The 20,859-nt window shown below is 43.7% G+C and overlaps 2 protein-coding genes across 10 annotated transcripts in view; both read right to left on the bottom strand.

Moving 5' to 3' along the window:
* Positions 1 to 7,795, bottom strand: part of RNF139 (ring finger protein 139) — a 35,512-nt gene extending 27,717 nt beyond the window's left edge. For 2 of the 4 annotated variants that reach the window (XR_012327344.1, XM_033842722.2), the window contains exon 1: positions 5,841 to 7,795. Coding sequence is in view for 3 of the 4 variants with exons in the window: in XM_033842722.2 (XP_033698613.1) it covers positions 5,841 to 6,021 (181 nt within the window). In the remaining variant the exon portion in view is untranslated. Of the gene's footprint in view, positions 1 to 3,476; positions 4,076 to 5,840 lie in introns of those variants that run through there. The other 2 variants (XM_033842721.2, XM_033842720.2) reach the window with 2 other exon arrangements.
* Positions 7,796 to 7,932: 137 nt separating this feature from the next.
* Positions 7,933 to 20,859, bottom strand: part of TRMT12 (tRNA methyltransferase 12 homolog) — a 64,729-nt gene continuing 51,802 nt past the window's right edge. For 5 of the 6 annotated variants that reach the window (XM_073794239.1, XM_019932026.3, XM_019932027.3 and 2 more), the window contains one exon: positions 15,521 to 20,191. In XM_073794239.1, the coding sequence (XP_073650340.1) occupies positions 18,625 to 19,944 (1,320 nt within the window). In that variant the 5' untranslated portion in view covers positions 19,945 to 20,191 and the 3' untranslated portion in view covers positions 15,521 to 18,624. Of the gene's footprint in view, positions 9,350 to 15,520; positions 20,192 to 20,859 lie in introns of those variants that run through there. The other variant, XR_012327013.1, reaches the window with a different exon arrangement.

The raw sequence follows: 20,859 nt of genomic DNA, 5'->3' as shown, positions 1-20,859 counted from the left end.
AAATACCTTTAATATAAAATCTAAAGCAAGCTGTGGAAAAACATTTCAATGCCTGACAGAATAAAGACGGAACAGTACAAAAATGTTTTAACTACATTACTCCCAAGAGAACCATATGCAATGAAATATAGAACAAAGAGAACCATATGCAATGAAATATAGAACAAAGTAAATAAAACATCTTGGGATGTACATCTTGGGATGTCAGTCTGTAGGTGTACTTGACAAACTATAGCATAAAGAAAATTTTTCTATCAAACTCTTACTTTAGGTTAAAAAAAGGGTATTCTAAGTTTTTTATTAATAAGATAAATTTTGCTTTTAAATTAAATTTTTAACTATGTGTTTATTAAAAAGAAATATAGGAACATGATATTTTTTTAAAAGTTCAACCCTATAGGTATTAAATGAAAAGTTAACCAAGTTTTGCATAAATAAGCACACATTCATGGATAAATACTTATTTTTGCTTTTTACCCAAAGAAGATCTCATTATAATAGTGGAGTTTTTTAACCTTTTCTAAAAATTACATTTCTGATTACTCATCAAAGAGGGCACCTTTCGATTTACTGACCATTCAATGTTTCTTCCTCTGTGAATTGCCAGTTTATCTTTTGCTCAATTATTTACGGAGTTGTTTTTCCTTATTGAATTGTAGTCATTTAAAAAATATTCTGACTACAGACTCTTTGTAGTTATCTGTAATGCAAATATCTTCTCCAGATGTGTGGCCGCTCTTTTCACTTTCTGATGCTGGCTTATGATTAACGGAGGGTTTTAATTTTAATATCATTGAACTTATCAATCATTATTTAATACATTTGCTTTTACATATTTCTAAAGAACTTTTCCCTTACTCTAACCCTAAAAAAAAAAATTCTATATTTTCTTCTAAAACTTTTAAAGTTCTCCTTTTCACATTTAGATATTAATCCATTTAGAACTATTTATATATATATATTTTATAAATTTATTTATTTATTTTGGCTGTGTTGGGTCTTTGTTGCTGCACGCGGGCGTTCTCTAGTTGCGGTGAGCAGGGGCTACTCTTCGTTGAGGTGCACGGGTTTCTCATCGTGGTGGCTTCTCTTGTTGCAAAGCACGGGTTCTAGGTGCAGGGGCTTCAGTAGGTGTGTCACAGGCTCTAGAGCGCAAGCTCAGTAGCTGTGGCGCACGGGCTTAGTTGCTCTGCGGCATGTGGGATCTTCCCGGACCAGGGCTTGAACCCGTGTCCCCTGCAATGGCAGGTGGATTCTTAACCACTGTGCCACCAGGAAGTCCGAACTATTTATATATTGATGTGAGGTAGGGATCCAGTATAATTTTTTTCACGTGAATAAATAACCACTAACTTAATAGTCTGTATTTACCTCAATGTATTGTATACTTCCAATTCTACCTCTGAAACACATCAAGTTTCTCTACATACATGGGTGGTCTGTTTCTGGGCTTTCTATTCTGTGCTATTTACTGGTCTATTTGTCCACCTCAGTAGTTCTCAACCAGGATCAGTTTACACACCCTCCCTTCCCCTCCAGTCATCCGGCCACAGTCCCCACGCCCCCACCAAAGAATTATCCCATCTAAAATGTCAACAGTATCTCTGCTGAGAACCCCTAAGGCTATCCCAATGCAGTCATAATTACTACTGCTTCACTTCACAGGTTTTCTGAGTTCTTTCTACAGCACCAAAAATAACTATCTCATTGTTTTCAACAATTTCATTGCATGGCTGAAACTGATAATATTGTACAATGAACAGATTCTCTTTCAATAGACATTTAGATTAACAATTTGTTTTTGTTTTGTTATTACCAACAATGCTGCAATGAATACCCTTGCCAACAGTTTTTGCACAACTATATCTTCAGGCCAAGTTCTCAGAACTGGAATTGTGAGTCAAAAGGTATACGATGAATTTTAGTTGATAGCACCAAATGGCTTTACATAGAAATAACACCTTACAAAAATCGTTTAACTTCATCTATTTCCCCATACTTCTGCCAAACTAGTTTTTATTCAAACTTTGAATTCTTCACGAATCTCATAAGTGAAATTTTGTTTTAACTACATTTGTTAAATTATAAATAAGGCTGAGTAATTTTTGTTTTGCTTATTGACCATGTGCATTTCATTTACTGTGAAATGCTTATCCTGGGCCCATTTTTCTCTGGGAGTATAAGTTTTTCTTATTGACAGAGTAAAACTTTTATTAGTACTTCAACTAAATATGATGCAAATATTTTCCCCTTAATGTGTCATTTTTAAGAATCTTTGTAAAAAAAGAATTTTTTCATAAAGAAGTTTTTCATTTTTATGTACTCAAATTTACCCTTGTAACTTCTGGATGTTCTTTTATGTTTAGAAAGGACTTTCCACTTCAATGAATTGTCATTATATGAGTAATACTATTAAAACAAACTCCTATGCTTGCATTTTCTGCCTTGGATTTAGACTTGTTAATTCAGCATTACACTGCAATGGGCTGCATTTCATTTAGCATTGAACACCTCCTAAGAATAGCTTAATATTCTTAAAAGTTATATATATTGTGATATGACCTTATTTGGATCTCCAAAATGAGATGCTTTATATTCTGACTTGCTGAAATTCTCTTATTAGTTTGATACCAAATAAAAGTATAGTGTAGTAATAGTTTTTGTAGGGGTAGGAGACAAAATTCTTCAGACACTAAATAAAACTGGATACAGAATAGATTTCTATGTTTACAATTCCATTTTAAGGAAAAAGGTGAGAGTGACAAATTTTGAGATTTATATACAGTAGCACAGAGAGGTCTACAATTATTAAAAAACTAACCAGATAGAACAATTGATTTCAACCATCCTTTGGTATCTTTTACACACAAACCTGTCACTTTCCATAACAAATAAGATGCTTCATCGAATGGTCCTCAAATAGTTAAGACATTTGTTTTTATTCAGGATGAAATTTTTTACCACCAAAACCAGTTTTTAATAATTTTATCATTCTTACAAATGTCATAAATTAGCATAATTACACTGCCATAATGTGAGGAGCAGTCAAATGATAGATTGGGAAAATATTTTGTATCTCTCATAAAGTCTGACCCAGAGAATACTCTGGGATCAAAATTTTCAAATAAACAGCACCAACATTGTGCTGATGACTTCCAAAAACTGAAATATCTGTAACACAGTATGGTCTTAATTGAACTATTAAAAAAATTTTTTTAAAGCTACCATGTTTACCAGTAGCTAACAATTAAATGGCCCTTACTAGGTTCCAGGTACTGTTACAAGAACTTATGTCCTTATCTATTGCCCTTAACACTCTATAAGAGAGATACACCATTATGATCCATCTTTAAAAAGGTACCGATAAGAAAAGGGAGGCACAGAGCAGGTGTAACTTGCCTGAGGTCACATTCTTCTTTAACCTCTCAAATGCAAACTTCCATGATTTACTACAAAAATAAGAAGCATGGATATAGTACAAGGAAAACACCAGATTACTTTATTCAGTGTTCTTAAACTACAAAAGATTTAATTAAAGAAAATACTCCTTTAAAGCTCCCTAGCCTGAAGCTCAACTCTGAGCACAATGCATTAAAGCACCTGGTCCCCAAGGGGCTCTCAGAGGCTCTGTAGTTACATGCCAGAACAACACTCAAGACAGTGGCTACACTACTGGCAGAATGAGTATGTGAATCCTCTCAAACCCAGTTTTGTTTTGGTTTCTTTTTTCCAGCTCCTCCACCATGGCCTCCTCCCTCCTCTCAAAGCAGAAGCAGGGAAAGCCCCTCCTACCACCCTCGAGTCCATGTTACAATACATTTGGTTATTCAGTGCCCAAAACTACACTTGGTAATCCCAAATTTCATAAAAGTTCCCTAGAGCCTCTGCTCTCTCTCTAGCAAACTCTCTCTTCTCCTGTGGGGTTCAGGAATAGAAGTGATCAGTGTTCTCCATTTCTCAGTCTCCCCAACCCAGGAGTCAGCACAGGTCTTGACTGCATGCATGTCATCAATTAACGTGGAGAGGTACCGCGGGGAGGGGTTGGGATCTATCAGGCTCAGCTGGGACCACCTTTCTATAATGAGACAAGCAACTGCCTGTTAATTTATGATCATAATGAGTGACTTCTAACTGGCAGGAATAAAATGCTTTCCCAACAGGTCCCCATTCTTATTAATTTCATTGTAACATTATTTAACTAACCTCACTTGTATTCCCTGACTATCAGAATTAAACAAAATATGTTAAGTACAAAACATTAAAGCTAGCTAATGTTCTTTTTTTATTGGGGTATAATCAATAGATAACATTATATTAGTTTCAGGTGTACAACATAATGATTCGCTATTCCTATACATTGGAAATCACACAGCTCCATTTTTGCCACAAATAAGAGGGCATTACATTTTGCAGTGGTAAGCAGGATGGCTGGGATTAAGTAGCTGGTGGGTTACTGAGAAGTCTTGTGCTAAAGAACATCACGTTCACATCTGTTAGTTTTAAGATCTAGCATATAATCATTATTATAGCATTCTGTATCTGGACTGCAGCTGTACTGAGGAGGAAGACGAACCATGCCAGAAGATTTGTTAAGCCCAGGTGCTGGCAACCAATTACTTGCCGTGTATCAAAAGCAAAACACTTAACCTCTATCTCTCAGTTTCCTCATTTGTAAAATGAGAATAACACCACCCACCCTCCTTTGAGGGATTTTTGAACGTTAGGTTAGATAATACCAGTGAAAAGGCACTGCACAAGTAAAGTACCAAACAAATGTAAAGTGTTGTTATAAACAAAACTCAATATTACCACTTTTTTAAAGAGTAGGAATAAAGCAGCAACAGATGGCTCCTAATTCAGAAAGGCTTGGTAAGGATCTCACCATCAGCTCGTCCTCAGCAACACTTCAAAAGCACAGCCTCACTAAAAACTAACACAAGAATTACCTCATCAACAAAATTTGCCACGTTTCAATTACTCAAAAACTTCTTTTAAGCGTAAATCCTTCTCACTCTGGTAATGCAAGTGAAAATGGGGAGTGAAGTATAAGATTCTTTTAACACTCCATTCATATGCAACCAAGACACTGATTTTCAAGTCTTATCACTTCCTAGCCACGTTTTTATAACCGTTCTCAATACCTTCTTCTCTATTCATGGAAAATTTTAGGACTCGTTTTAAGTATCGCCTTCTTCGTGAGGATTTTTCTAACAGTTTCAAGGTCTGACATTCTCTTTCGTTTGGATGTCATTTAAATGACAACATTCGAGTACCCTGCATTTTGGAAAGGGGGAAACTGAGGCCCAGGCCTCGGCACGACGAGCCCAAGGTCACACACGGCGAGATCAAAAACGTAAGCAGAGTTGCTGTTTTTCCAAGGCTGTCGCATAGAACGCGGTCAAGCACTCATTCCCCTAGAGAAACAGCAGGCACAGAGCCGCATGCTCACACCTCGCTGCTTTCTCCCCGCCCTCGCTCAGAGGCAAAAATGAACAGGAGACTGACTCGCAGGGAGGACCACTCCGCTGTCAACTCTGAGACAAATGTCATCTCCTCCTCCCGTCCGGCCCGCAAAGACGCCCCCAGGGGGGAAACGAAACTAGCGCGCGCGCGCACACACACACACACACACACACACACACACCACCGCCTGCGCGCGGCTGCCCTCTCCCTCTTGCACGTCTCGGCCCGCGAAACTAGTACGTACACACGCACACACACACACACACACACATACATACATACACACACCCCACGGCCTGCGCTCGGCTGCCCTCTCCTTCCTGCACGTCTCGGCCCGCGGAGCCGTCCCCGGACGCAGGCTACCCCGTCCCCCTCACCAAGGAGCCGGAGGAAGATCTGGAGCCCGATGCAGAACCGGCTTTGGCTGTAATCGTAGTAGGAGTTGAAGATGGCGTCGATGATGTAGAGGCAGGGCACCCGGAGCGCCACTTCGAGCGCCGCCCAGACCTGCTGATGGGCCATCCGCACCTGCTGCTCCGGGGGCCCCAGCGCCGCCATAAGCCGCTGCCACACCGGGGCTGGGCGGGCCGGGTAGAGCCGCGCGGGGCAGGGGCCGGGACGGCGGCCGGGGGCGGAGGCGAAGGCGGGCGACTCCGCCCCCGCCCTCCCTCCTCTCGTGTCTCTCTCACGGCCCGCCCCGCCGCCCGCTCGCGTCTCTCGAGCTGGAGCAGGCGGCGGAGGCGGCGGCGGCGGCAGCAGCGGCGGCTCCCGGGAGGCCTGTGGGTGTCGGTGTTTCCGGCCGGCTATGGTCTGGCTCCTCCTCCCTCCACCGCCTCCCCCGCCCGTGGAGCCACCATCTTGACCTCGCCCGCCCGCCTCTGCAGTTGCTGCTGTTGCCAGGCCCGGAGGCTGCTCCCGCGGTCACGCGAGACCGCGGAAGCCGCGCGCCGACGCTCGCGTCATAATACGGCGCTAGGGGCGCTCCCCTCGCGGTCACCACGCTCGGCGTAGCAGACGTCCCTATCGTTGCCATGGTTTCCGCCCATCTCCGGAGCCGGGGCCGCCTTTGCTGCTTTTGGCGCCACCCAGTGGCGCAGGCGCTGTTGGGCAGCCGCGCCCTCCAGCCTCAGGGTGGGCGCCTCACCCGCAAAGGCGTTGGCGTGTGAGGCAGTCACTGCTTCGTCGGGAGGGAATTATTAGCTGCTTTATTAGAGCCCATTAAACGTCCCATAAACATGATTCAGAACTGCTTGGCAGGAGGAGAGCCAAAGGGCGCCGCCTGCCAGAGCTACTCCACCCCACCGGGAAGCCGGGTCTGAGCGGTCGACCTTCCGAGGAAGATGCTACAAGGCCGCCTGTCGGAGGCGTCGCTGCGTGCGGTGTATGGAGCGGGCACCCTTCGTGGTATTGGGCTTGGAGTGGTAGGCGCTACCGAGAAAAACATCCCTCTCATCTCTTTGCACATCATCCTTTCTATCTACTACCCGATTAGGCAGAACTGCGGACCGTGGTCGGCCACATTATACTAATGTCAAGGGCAAGAACCCTTTTTTTTTGGTTTTTTATTTATTTTTGGCTGCGTTGGGTCTTTGTTGCTGCACGGGGGCTTTCTCTAGTTTCAGCGAGCCGGGGCTACTCTTCATTGTGATGCGCAGGCTTCTCATTGCAGTGACTTCTCTTGTTGCGGAGCACGGGCTCTAGGTGTGCGGGCTTCAGTAGTTCTGGCACGCAGGCTCAGTAGTTATAGCTTGCGGGCTCTAGAGTGCAGGCTCAGTAGTTGTGCTGCACGGGCTTAGTTGCTCCGCGGCATGTGGGATCTTCCCGGACCAGGGCTCCAACCAGTGTCCCCTGCACTGGCAGGGGAATTCTTAACCACTGGGCAACCAGGGAAGTACCAAGAACTCATTACTAATGTGACTTAAGGGCAAGAACTCTGACCTCTGTCTTTGTTTCTAATCTTTGAGGTAAGAACACACAGTCAGTGCCTTCTTTCCTTCTCAGGGCAGAAGAGGCCATACTGTTTTGTTTTTGTAGAGGATCAGAACATGCCACCCCAAAATATGTTACTTTGACATGATTATTTTGAACTGAAGACAGTTGAGAAACAGCAGGAACAAACAAAAAGCTCTCCAGCTCAACACTTCCCTCCTTCCCATTTGCCTGAAAATAGGACATAAATTTCTATTGGTAAAGGTGTCTCCCTCTCCCTTACCAAGAAGAGGACGACTCTTAGACTCAATCACTGGCAAAGCTTATTAAGCTAATCCTTATCCATTAGTTTCCCCCCATTCACCTTCCCACAGTCTGCCACCCCAAAAGCCTAAACCCCTTTTCCTTTATCTCTTCTCTACAATGCATTGTTCTTTGTTAAGATGCTATATAAGCCCCGAATTGTAGCCACCTCTTTGAGTTATTCAACACTTAGTTTCTCCTGGACGTATGTGCATGGCATAAGTTAATAAACTCTCGTGTTTCTCTTGTTAATCTTTATTTTATTGGTTTAATTTCCAGGGCCCCAGCCACAGAACCTAGGAAGGAAAAGATTTTTGTCCCTCCTCTATACTTTCTTGCCTATCCATGTTTTAACAGTTTCTGATCTTAATTTGATGCACAAATTCTATTAGTATAAGAATTTCTAATTAAAACTAAATTCCACCTTGGGCCCAGAACTTTCAGGAGTGGTGGCACAGTTATCTTATATGACTTCAAGCATGTCTCTTTAAACTCACTAGGTCTCACTCTCCCTATCTATAAAATGAAGGTATGAATAAGATCCTGGCAAGTACTTTAAAATACTACCTTAAATCTAAATTTACATTAATGAGGTAGTTTTTAGAATGCTTTTAGGGATTTTTAAGATAGAAGATAAGCTTTCAAAGAAATAGCTGCAATTCACTGAATCTAATCTCTTTGGCTTCTACATTGATTTGAATGTTGCACAACTCAGGTATATATTAAATTGAGTCTACCCAGAACAGTATGTGGGGTAGCTGTGTGTGTGTGTGTGTGTGTGTGTGTGTGTGTGTATTCATAAATTACCCATGTTCAAAAATAACAATCTGTTCATTTGGCTTTAATGGTTCAGAAGCCTTTTAGTACCTCTAAAAAGCCTTTAGATGTAGAATGTGTAAAAACTAGTTTCAATTTTTGGTTGATATTTACATCAGCCAAGTCTTTGTTACACGCAACAGGAACTGATTCTGGGCTATCTTAAGCAAAAAGGGAATTTATTAAAGAATTATTTTAATTATTCTTCAGAATTTCAGGTTCCAAGAGTGACTATGCAATTGGTCAAGCTTATTGGACCATGTATCTGTACCCAAGCTGTACCAGAGGGCAGGTACAAGCAGCTTCCTTAGTGGGAGAAAGCAGCAGGAAACAAGCACTTAGAATTACCCACCCCAGCTCTCCCTGCCAACGTATTTTGTATTTCCTTCAAATGGAAGGTGGGGATGCTGGAAGAAGGGTAGGTATTGATAGCCCCCAAAAGGATAAATACACACCATAACTTTATCTCAGACCTTGGGAACTACTTGGAAAATAATCTCTGATCCTAAATTACTTCATAGTTTTTCTCATTCATTAAAGTAAATTTCAGATGTGCTCATGGAAATTCAGCTATTTGAATTTTCTCGTTTTGTAAATGCCAAATGAATAGGAAGATTCTGTTGTTGTTTAGTTAACAAAGGAAACATGAGAGAATATAGTGGCATTTGGAGTCAACGTTGAGTACATACTGACTGACTTTGGTTCATTCATTCATTCATTCATTCAACATTTACTGAGCACTTTCTATATGCCTGGCAGTATGCTTACCCACTTCTGCTTCTCACTAGTTCTCTGTCTCTAGACAATGTACTTAAGCTCTAATCTTCAGTATCCTCATCTGGGAAAAAGAGAAAAAAAGGTTAATAATGTCAGATAAGATACAAAACATATAACATGTATTATCCAATTTAATCCTCCACAAACCTGTCCAAGGACACAGGCAATTAAGAGTGGCAGGTTTCTAACTCACACTTTTCAGATTCCACAGCCTCAGATCTGATCCTCTGCAAGTAACTGCTCATGCTTGTTACACAAATTAAAACAACATGTTTTAGGTACTTAGTATGGTATATGGTAAACAGATTTTAGGAGAAATACTCATTGGAACCCCTATGATACATACTGTGTTAGTACTGTGAAGATACTGTTTATTAGTGTGGGTTGTTATATGTGATAACCATTCAGTGGTACTGAATTTATATTAGGATATAAATATATGATAGGCTCAAATATGTTAGTCATCTAAGGTGATGGTTAAGAATAATCTGAGGGATTAGATACTGCTGAGAGGAAGAGTACAAGTAATACTAAGTTAAAAACATCTGTCAAGGCAGGGAGCCTAGAGAAGATGGATATAGTATCCCTCTGACAGACGGGAAATACAGGATCCTTCACCCTGGACGGGATCCTGTCATCCAGGCTTCTGATAACCACTTCTCATTTCATAGCTACACCCAAATGAGTAGAACAAAAGCTTCAAGGTGAAAGATGCAATATTGCAAAGATGTCAACTTTACCTTATAGGTTCAATGTAATTCCTCCCCCCAAAAAAAATCTCAGCAGGACTTTTTTTCAAAAAATTGACAAGCTGATTTTAAAATCCGTAAGAAAATGCAAAAGATCAAGAATAACTAACGCAATCTTAAAGAATAAAGTTGAATGATTTACAGTATCATATCAGGACTTATTCTAAGGCTCTAATTTAGACAAGATGGTATTGGTGGTACATGGATAGAAAAACTGACCCATGGAACAGAAGAGAAAGTCTAGAAATAGACCCACACATATACAATCACCTGATTTATCATAAAAGTGACACTACAGTGCAGTGGAAAAAGGATGATTTTTTTAAAAACAGCACTATAATGGGACTCTATGGATACTACCTAAGAACAGCATATAACTTAATGGTCAAACACAGTACAGGCATTCTCCCTAAAATTAGGAACAATTTAACATTGTATTATAAGTGAGGGGCTGGGAATAGAGCAAGTTAAAATGCCAGAAGCTTTCCTTTTTAATCAAGACTTAGCTGTTTTTCTTGAATGAAATGCTCCTTAGATTGTCCGCAAGCCTTTAGTTTCTAGAATTCTGAAAAGGTTGATTTTGACAATTTTTGCCAGTGTTCTCATTGCTTTTTATGGAAGAGCCAGTTTTTGGAGGTCCTTATTCTGCCATTTTGGAAGTTGCCCATTTTACTCCTGATATAGGGTAGGGAAGTATCAAAGAGACAGCCTAGCAGACGCAATGAGTGTGAAGTACATTCCTTTCTGCCCGCATTGTCAGTAACTCCACTTCCTCCTGATCAGGTTCAATTACTCCAGCCAGGATGGTGATTCGTTCTTGTCTGCTGGTCTCTTGGCACAAGGAGCCTCAAATTACTGGGAAACCTCATAGGTTAAAGTTTAATGGATCTATTAATTGTGTCTCCTGATGAAACAGTTCCCCTGATAGGAAGCAGCCCTCTAGAGCCGGGGTCCCCAACCCCCGGGCCTGTTCGGAACCGGGCCGCACAGCAGGTGAGCGGCTGGCGAGTGAGCAAGTTTCATCCGCCTCTCTGCATCGCTCGCATTACCGCCTGAACCTTCCCCCCCGTCCGTGGAAAAACTGTCTTCCACGACACCGGTCCCTGGTGCCAAAAAGGTTGGGGAGCGTTGCTCTAGAGCAGAGTTGTGGGGATGGGAAGCACATGAATCAGTGGAGACAGAAAGTGGGTGTATTAATTTCCTACTGCTGCTATAATAAATTACCACAAACTTAGTGGTTTAAAACAACACATTTATTCTCTTAAATTATGGCGATCAGAAATCTAAAATCAAGGTGTCAGCAAGGCTGCATTTCTCCTGAAGGCTTTGGGAGAGAATCCATTTGCCTTTTTCAGTTTCTGGAGGCTCTGCCTACATTCCTTGGCTCATGGTCTCTTCCTTACATCACTCCATCCTGCTTTGGTCATCAGATCTCCTACTACTTGCTCCCATCTCCCTCTTACAAGGACCTCTGAGATTATATTGGGTCCACCTGGATCATCAAGGCTATTCTCCCCATCTTAATCACACCTGCCAAGTCCCTTTTACCATGTAAGATCACATATTCACAGGTTCTGGGTATTAGGACATGGACGTATTTGGGGGCCATTATTTAGCCTACAAGGGGAATTCTATTTCTACCTTTTCATTCCCAGACTTGCATTTTCTCTCTATACTGGACATGGCACTATATAATGAGTTTGATTTAGTATACTGAGTCCTGGGGGACGGCATCCCATCTTCACATCTTCCAAGCTTTTGCTGAAGTTTCAAAAGGATTTTTCACCACTCCACCGGGCCAGCATTTTCTAGGTTCTGGAGTATGTGATAGGACCAGTGAACCCCATGGTCATGAAACAGTCCTTTGCTGTAAAGTAGGTCCCTACGTCAAAGGCAATATTATGCAGGATACATATTGATGGATCAAACACTTGTAAACCCTTGGACAAGTAGTCTAGCCAACATCTTGTGGACAGGAAAGGCAAACTCATACCTGGAGACAGGAAGATTCTAGTAAAGGTCAGTCACTGTCCTTCCAGGATAGGCGCCCAATGTAATCAACTTGCTACCAAGTAGCTGCTTGGTTTCCTTGAGGGATGCTATTGTATCAAGGGCTCAGTGCTGAACATGAGGGAGTGGCCACTTGGTGAGTGGAAGCCGTGCTGTTGACCTCTTGCTCACCTGCATCCCTGGGACATGACAATGTACATGAGCCCATTGTGCCAGTACTGGGACAGCTGGTGGCTGCGGTTGCTGAAGGACTGGCCAAGTCTGTTTACCTGGTTGTTGAGTGCCTGTTCTGTGGTGGATTATCCTGGTAGGCGTTGTTATACAACACAAAGTTCTTTACTCATGTGCCGAATCCCGCAGATTTCTCCACTGCTTCTTCTCCAGGCTTCCCTGTCCCTGATCTAATCTTTTTCATGCCAGGCCCCTGATCATCTAGCCAACTTATTTGCCACCTTCCAAGAAGATATATTCTTACTTCAAGCCACTACTTTTTCCACACAAAGTGGATGACCAGGAATACTGCCCCAAATTCTGCCTTTTTGGAGAATTCACCTGTCTTTTAACAGCACTCCTGATTTGGGCTGTAGGGCAGAAGTCTATTTTAGTTTTGAACCCATATTCCAATAAACCCACTGGTGAACTTAGCTTGGGCTTTTTTGTCCTGAATCAGCTAGACAAAAGAGCCTCTCAAGCAGCCGCAGTTGTGAACTGAGGGAGGGACCCTGGTTCAAGTGTTATACGTATGATACGGGAGTCTGGACCATCGCCTATTCATTTCCCCTGGCCCTACTTGTCACCGATCCCAGGTGTACCGCTTCCACCTTATGATGGACCGACTTGGTGGGTCTGACAAAACCTAGCTCATGAAGGGTTACTTGATGTCCCATGAGATGCTCAGTTCCTACCAAGGCCCATCAGCATGCAAGGGGCCATTTTTGAATGACGTGTGGTTCTCCACTGCAGATGCTTTGGCTTTGCTACAGAGCCTAGAAGTCTACCTTGCGATCCTCCAGTTGCAGCTTGCCATAAACTCCCATGGCTGCTATGCTTATCACAGATACTCTTGTCCCATAGACTCTCCTGTATTGAATGGCCCATGCAATAGGGCTCATTACACTGCAGCCTGTACCTGCTACAGAGCCTTTATGTGCTCTGGATCCCACTGAAGACTGGCAGCCTTCCAGTCACCCAGTATATGAGTCGGAGCAGAATTCTCAAGTTCTGAATTCCCACAAAGCAGCCTGGAGCTTGGTGTGCATTCTTGGTGGCCGATTATTGATAAAATGAGTGAGATGCAAAAATTTGTTCTTTACTACGAAGGAGACATCTTGACACTCAAGCAGACCACTGGACTCTAAAAATTTCACTGATGTAAAAGGTTGCTTGTTCTTATTAGTGATTATTTCCTATCCTTGGGAGTATAATATGCTAGCTACTTATTGTTTACCTGGCCCAAGTAGTAATGATGTCATGAATGTAATAGGTCAGTGTGACATTCTGTGGGAGGTTGAGATGGTCTAGATCTCTTCAGACTATATTATGATAGAGGGTGGGCAAGTACTGTTCTCTGTCCTATATGAATGCAAACTGCTTCCCATCCCACACCCTCAGCACCCAGTTCAACAGACTCTCACGGCTCCTGTTGGTACATGTAGGTTAGGTCCTGCATCTCCTTTGGCACATAGGCCCATTTGAAAGTGCTGAAAGTAGACACACAAAGTGAAGGGAAAGGAGCTGCAGGACAGCTGCTTCACCATGGTGCTGCAGAACTGCTTTGTTTTTTCCATAAAGTTTTGCTACTTTTATTTGAATTTTGAAACTGTACGTTTAGCTTTGATCTTAAAATAAAATTCAATTACTAAAAGAAAAAAAGGGAAACTAGGACAGTCTATCCATCTGTATCTACCTACCTACCTAATATGTGTGTGTCGTGCCAAAATTCAGTTTTAGCCTCATATTCAATATTTTCTACTTACCTTGGATTCAACCTTGACCTTTAAAAACCCAAAGAGACAAATACCTATTTTCTCACTGTTTCTGGCCTCTCTGAAATTGTGTGTGATTGTTGGTCAGGAAATCTTGCAAGTTATTAAATCTAATCAGAAAGATATCATTGCTAATATTTTAATATTCATTTTATAATATAGGTAAGCATTCTAAACATAATTGTAGCAAGAAATTCTTCTGTGCTTTACATGTTGAAACATTGTGTCAGCTGAAGTATGTATATTATTGCTAGAGTGAATTTCATCAATAATAATGATTGTGAAAGCTAGTACATTTACGTCAAAACAATTATTATAAACTTCTAAATAGTTAAAAAAAAAACTGACAAAATTTATGAAACGGCCCTCAAGGCATCGGACATAGGCGATGAAGAGCAATGGTCCATGAGAGGTGGAAAACAAACCAGGTGAGCCATACAATTGCTCCAACTTACAGCCTGGAACTTTTCCAGGCTGTGGCATGAGGATGGAGTGGAGGCCAGCAGTCTAACTCCCTGAGGTGAGGAGGTGAGTCCTGGGAGCCCAAGTAAGTAGAGTTCACAGGGTAGAATGCCAGGGAGGAGAAAGCCACACACAAAGGGAACTCCAGAGATCTGCCGACTGTTACCTTAAAAGTTTTCAGCTGAGTAATGACCAGCCCACATGATAGGAAACTACCAACAGCCAACAAAAGACCCACCAGAAAGGATTATAGGAAAAAATACTCAGAGCTCACACCACACAGGGTGGTGGATAATTCCTGTTCCTACATACAGCAAGAGTGGAAAATCTCATAATTCACAAGGCGTCAGAGAACGAAGAAAGGTCTTGCTTCAAAAATGGAAAAAAATTAATCCTAGACTATATGCTGCTATAACAAGTGCTTAAAAGCAAGACTCAAAAAGATCAAACTGTTTCCAAGTAACCTAACTATATTCCAGAACAAAACTCAAAAATGCTTTTAAAAATATGAAAATAGTTTTAATCATTTAAAATAATAGTCTAATTTGAAAATGCCGAGTCTTATGCCTTGCCCATGTGAAGTGGCTGCACCTTGAGGCTGTTCAGAGTGACATATACTGGGGTTTCTTCTCACACGTGTGCCCAGGGTGGAAGAAACTGAATTAAAAATGCTTGTTCTGGGCTTCCCTGGTGGCGCAGTGGTTGAGAGTCTGCCTGCCGATGCAGGGGACACAGGTTCGTGCCCCGATCCAGGAAGATCCCACGTGCCGCGGAGCGGCTAGGCCCGTGAGCCATGGCCGCTGAGCCTGCGCGTCCGGAGCCTGTGCTCCGCAACGGGAGAGGCCACGACAGTGAGAGGCCCGCGTACCTCAAAAAAAAAAAAAAAAATGCTTTTTCTATATATTTGTGTCTCATCGTTTTAAATTTCTCTGTTTGTACCTTTTAAATATATACATTATATTAGTGTATTAATACATGCATGTAATTTATTAAAATTATGGAGTGAATGAATAGAGCAACTCACGGTTGAGGGAGTTTGATAAAATCATTATTATTGTTTTTTAATCACAACTTCTCCATCAAGTGGGTACATTAATCAGCAACTAATACTAATGCCCCCAAAGGAAGACTTTAGAGCTTTTACAAATTCCTGGATTGAATCTGTAAGGACGCCATGAGCCTCCTGACCCCTTCAGTCTTTTTTCCTTGGTGCCACTAAATGTCTCTTCCAGGTCAGGCCATCCAGCAAGTGCTTGGAGAAAACTGTACTGTAAATGGATATACTCAGGTGGAGAAGAGGCTTATTAAGGGACCCTTATTCTCTCCCATCACACGTAACTCTGCACACTCTCTCTCAGCTTAGGCATCCCTGCTCCCGCCTTCCCAGCCACCCTCTCCACCTCCCAGAACCCAGATCCTACATGTGCCTGTAGAAACCCACTTGTTTCTATATGTGCACTTAGTACACAGTACTGACATTGCTTCATCTGTGTCCATGTCACCAGATGGTGATTCCATTGTGGGCAGGACTCAGGTTTACTCACCTCTACGTCCCTGGCCCTCCGCATAGTGCCTGATGGGGAAATTCACAGAACATCCTAATAAACCAGTGAATGGCTTTCAAAATAAAGTCACTCTGCTGTAAGTAAAGCAGATGTGCAGCAATCCCTCACAGCCAAATTGGGAAATGGTAGCTCCCCTCATACAAAGACTGAAATATCCACGATATACTAGTCACTGTGATGACAGTTAACATATGTTAACTCATTTAAACCCAACAACTTTCCTTCAGGATATGTTCAATTGTTAACTCCAGCATACAGACGAGGAAACGAAATCATGAGAGATTCATGACTTGCCTCAGGTCACATAGAAAGTAGAGGAGCCAGGAGCTGAATGAGTGGAACCTAAATGCCACGAAGGCAGAGCCCATGTCAATCTTCCTTCCCCACTAACACTCAGGGCCTGATACGTATAACAAGTTGAATGAATTCATTTGGGTGCACGTGACATCAGCCGCCTCTCCCACAGCTTATGGCAGGAAGCTAATTCCTCAGCCCCTGGACATGCAGCTCCGACTCATCTTCCTCCCTGTTTCTCCCCCTGGATTGGCTCAAACCCCGCCTGGCATCTTTAGCTTGAGGAGAGGATGCTGTAGGCACAGGTGTGAGAAGAAACCCAGTGTGTGAAATGAAGGCAAAGGCAAGAAGGCCGTTCTGTGGGATGGGAATGGAATCTAGCAGGCTCCCTCTGCGGGGTCACATGATAGCCAACATTTCCTGGGGGCCTACTCTGCACTAGACACTCTTCTTTTTAATCCTTACAGCGACCCCCACCTTCAGCACATCTCTCACTGCTGCTTCTGTTCCAAACTGATCTAATGGCCACGCCCCAAACACTCTGAGCTTCCAAACTCTGGCACCTGTTAGTCTCTTCAACCAGCATCAGACTCCACTTAACAAAATCTCACCCTGTTTTTAAGAGCCAATTCAAACACTAGCTCTCTGAAGACCTCCTCATTCAATTCTCAGCTTTTTTTCCTTCCCCACCTTTACACTCCTACAACGAGCTATCACTCATACGGCACTTACTGCGTTCTGACTCTCGCAGCATTTGTGTTACGTCTGTTGCTAGCTTGGGAGCTCCTCAGAGACAGTGTCTAATGGCTCTTCATATTTCCTGTGGCTCATGTTGATGGTAGGCATTTAATATTTCCAGAACAACACAAGCAGCACCAATCCTATCCTTACTGGCACTGCTGCAAGAGAACAAGCAGCCCAGCCCAACCGCAGCCAGACAAATGCCAGGTACAATCAAAATCCTGATAAAGCCACACTTTACCTTTTTCCTTTTTTTGGCCTCGCCACACGGCTTGCGGGATCTCAGTTCCCCTACCAGGGACTGAACCCAGGCCATAGCAGTGAAAGCCTAGAATCCTAACCACTGGGCCACCAGGGAACTCCCAAACCACACTTTTCTGTATTTCCTTCATGAGGAAAACAAGCCCAGATGGCTTCAAAGTGCACCAAAACAAAGGTCTGAGAATTGATTCTTGACAATTAGTCATCCTAAAGGTAAACAGTGATTCCTTACATGTAGTCATTCCAACAGTAAACAATGGCACTGGCAGACAGCCATAAAATAAGGGGAGGCTTGGAAAACACAGTATCTCACATTCCTTAGAGCTCCTTATGTTGACCCTGATGTTCTCGGCCAGGGAAGGAAGATGGAAAGGGAGTCTGAGGCCTGTAAAAATCTAAGATTTTAATTCAAACTTTAAAAATGAGCTAGCAATTGGCAGCTACTGCACTAGCTAGGGCTGGAAACCTAGTTTCCCTGCCCTGTCATTTAAAGCAGTCACTCTTAACACTTTCTCTACTACAATAAACCTAAGACACACCCTCCCCGCACCTACTCATTTAGGAATGCTAAAGTAGACGAATGGAGGTAATTTAGAGTAACTTTTGTCCTCTTCCCTCCCTAATTTAGTCAGTCATAACCAAGCAGCACCACTTGAATGCCTTGCTTTGGACTCCAATGCTCAGACTCATTGATTTTACTTCTCAAATCCATTCACCTCCCACTGCCACCACCCTAGTCCGAGCCACCATCATCTCATGCCTGAACCGCCACAGAAGCCTCCTCGCCCGTCTCCCTGCTTCCAACCTGGCCCCACTCAGGTGAGTTTCCATACTGTAGCTGCAGTGATTTTGGAAACAGCACTGCGTCCTTCACTCTAAAATAACCAATGCCCTGTGTATAACTATTTATTAGGTGACAGCCATGTGAGACCTGGCCAAGAATCCCTCATTTTGCAAATGAGAAAATTCAAGGCCAAAGGAATACTGGAACCATGTACCCCAGGTTAGATAGAACTGAGGTCAGAATTCACAATTGCACAGCCAGGCCTCATTTCAATGAGCCACACTACTTCTTCCAGATACGTAGCTCATTCTGTAGGGTGTTAATGGAAGACAAATGAAATAACATGCATTGATTTAGAGCCTGCTTTTAGGGCAACAAAATATTAAAATAGATTACCAGGAGACAAGAGGGGTGAGGCCCCAGCCTGAGTTGATGCTTTAAGGGTCACTCACACGTAGATCCTCCTGTCTCAGGATCCACCTTCTCTAGCCAACTAGAGGACAGGGGCGGCATTCCAGATCCAGGACTATGTGATCCACGTGGGGAGCATAGGATTTCACTGGTTGGATGTGCAGGATTTGTGTCTTCCACGGTTTCCCGTACACCTGTTGAAGAAGAGTGGCAATTCGAGTTGCTGCAGCTTCTGCCCACCTTTGCCACTCTGGCTTGGTGGCGGCTGACAGCATTTTTCTCCTAGAATCACTGGCAGCTCCATTTTTCAACTGGTTGGTGATCATTTGCTGAGGAGAAGACCAATACTCCTTTTCCATTTCACTGCTTCCAGGAGGCTGGAGAGTCTTCCCTGGGAAAGATTCCACATTTTGGTGAATATGCAAAATGCCTCCAGCATCCTGTCTTAGCGTTTGGCAGGCAATGGGCCAGCCTTCTTCAGAGCTGGGAATAAGCCCCAGGTTCACCCTGTCCGCAATGTTTGAGAGCTTCAGTTTTCTGTTATCCCCAAAGTGTATCTGGCATCGATCAGCTACTCCATTGAGCTCAAGGTTATTTCTCAGAGCAACTACAGCATGGGGGTTCCACTCGCAGGCATGGACGAAGGCTGCACCAGCATGAACTAGGAAAGGCAAGGTAAAATAACCAATCCCTGCATAGAGATCCACCAGCACTTCTCCAGCACAGGGCAGCGATGCCACACGAAGCTTCTCAGTGATGTTTCCGAAGGAGAACATGCACTGGGTCACGTCAAACTTATATCGGATCCCATTATCCACATGCTCCACCCAGCCATGGTCGCCCAGCAGCAGATTCACTGCTGGAGTTCGAGTGCCATCCGGTGACACCCGCCCTCGTTTGGCCAAACGCTGGACGCCAAGTGCCGAGGCAACCGTCTCCCAGAGTTCTGGTTCCAAGTTTCTCCATTGCTTGGCTTGGAAACAGTCCTCACTCAGCAACAAGAGGTCGCCATGTCGTTGCCAAGATCGGGGCAGATCAGCCTCCAGCTGAGCTGACCACGTCACTCCGCGGCCCTCTACCCAGCGACTCACCTCAAGACACAGCCTTTGGGCAGGTGAACAAGCCTGGGCCTTCTTTGAAGGAACAGGATTCAGGAGCTGCGTTACCACACAGGTGCTGCCTGGAGCCACACGATTCCTCAGCTCCCGCAGGTGCTGCTCAGTGAGGGCCTCTCCCAGCACCGGTAGCGCCACGGTGCCATCCGGCATCTTTTCCACACGGTGCTGTCCCTCCAGGAGTTTCTGCTTCTCGAGATATTCCCTGTATCGCTGGGTATACCGAGGTTCAGTCACAACTGCGACAACAGCCGCGGACTTCCCGCCTGACCTGTCCATGTTGCTGGCCCCGCATTTCCTGCGATTCCCTCCGCGAGACTCGGAGACCACTCACCTCCGTCCGCACATCCAAGCCCAAAGCCGGAAGACAGGCGCGCTCGCCGCTGGCTGGGGCCGGAAGTGACGTTTGACCGGCAAGGCGGAACTATATGATATCGCGCTCGTTGATGAATGGCGTCGACGTTGCCGTTGCCGTGTGAGGCCGCTGCCGCCATCTTTGTTGTGGCCAACCGTTCCTTGTTCCTGCCTAAGGGGAAATTAATAACAAGAAGGAATTCTGCCGGCTTAAAAACTTCAAATTAGTTGGTATCCTGCAGAACCCTCAGATACTCTCTGCAATGCTGCTCACAGATCAAAAGAAAGAAGTGAACCTGGAATGATGCAATGAATTTGGAGAAAGCCTTCCCTTAGTCCCGTGCTGCACCTAAATCTGGCGCCTAAATCTCAGCCTGAGATGGAACTGTTCCCTTGGCTAAACACATTCTAGGGACACCAATCTCCTTTCGCTTCCTTTATAAAATTGGCCAAACCTTTTCTTGTGCTCTTGCCTTTGTACTTGCTGTCCCCTTTGTCTGAAATGCCCTTCCCCTAGAAGATACAGTGGCTGGTGATTTGTCTGAAGGTCATCTTCTTGTGAGGCCTTCATTAAACACTCTCTTCCCTCCACATTATGCCTATTTAACACTGTAATTTCTTCTTTAGCTCTTGTTTTGCTATTTGTTTATACTTAAAAGCCCCTCTCCCCTGGTAGCAAATAATGTTCTCATGGATAAGGGATATTCTTTTTCTGTTTACTGCTATGGCCCCAGCATCTTATATAGTTCCTGGCCATGAGTAATGACTTGGCAAATACTATAGTTATTAAGAGAATGATTGCTTTGAGCACAAACAGGCTTGAACATGTTCATACTTATT

The sequence above is a fragment of the Tursiops truncatus genome, chromosome 17, assembly GCF_011762595.2.
Source record: "Tursiops truncatus isolate mTurTru1 chromosome 17, mTurTru1.mat.Y, whole genome shotgun sequence".
NCBI classification, from domain to species: domain Eukaryota; kingdom Metazoa; phylum Chordata; class Mammalia; order Artiodactyla; family Delphinidae; genus Tursiops; species Tursiops truncatus.
Note: the sequence above shows the minus strand (reverse complement) of the source record. Positions and strands in the feature narration are given on the sequence as shown.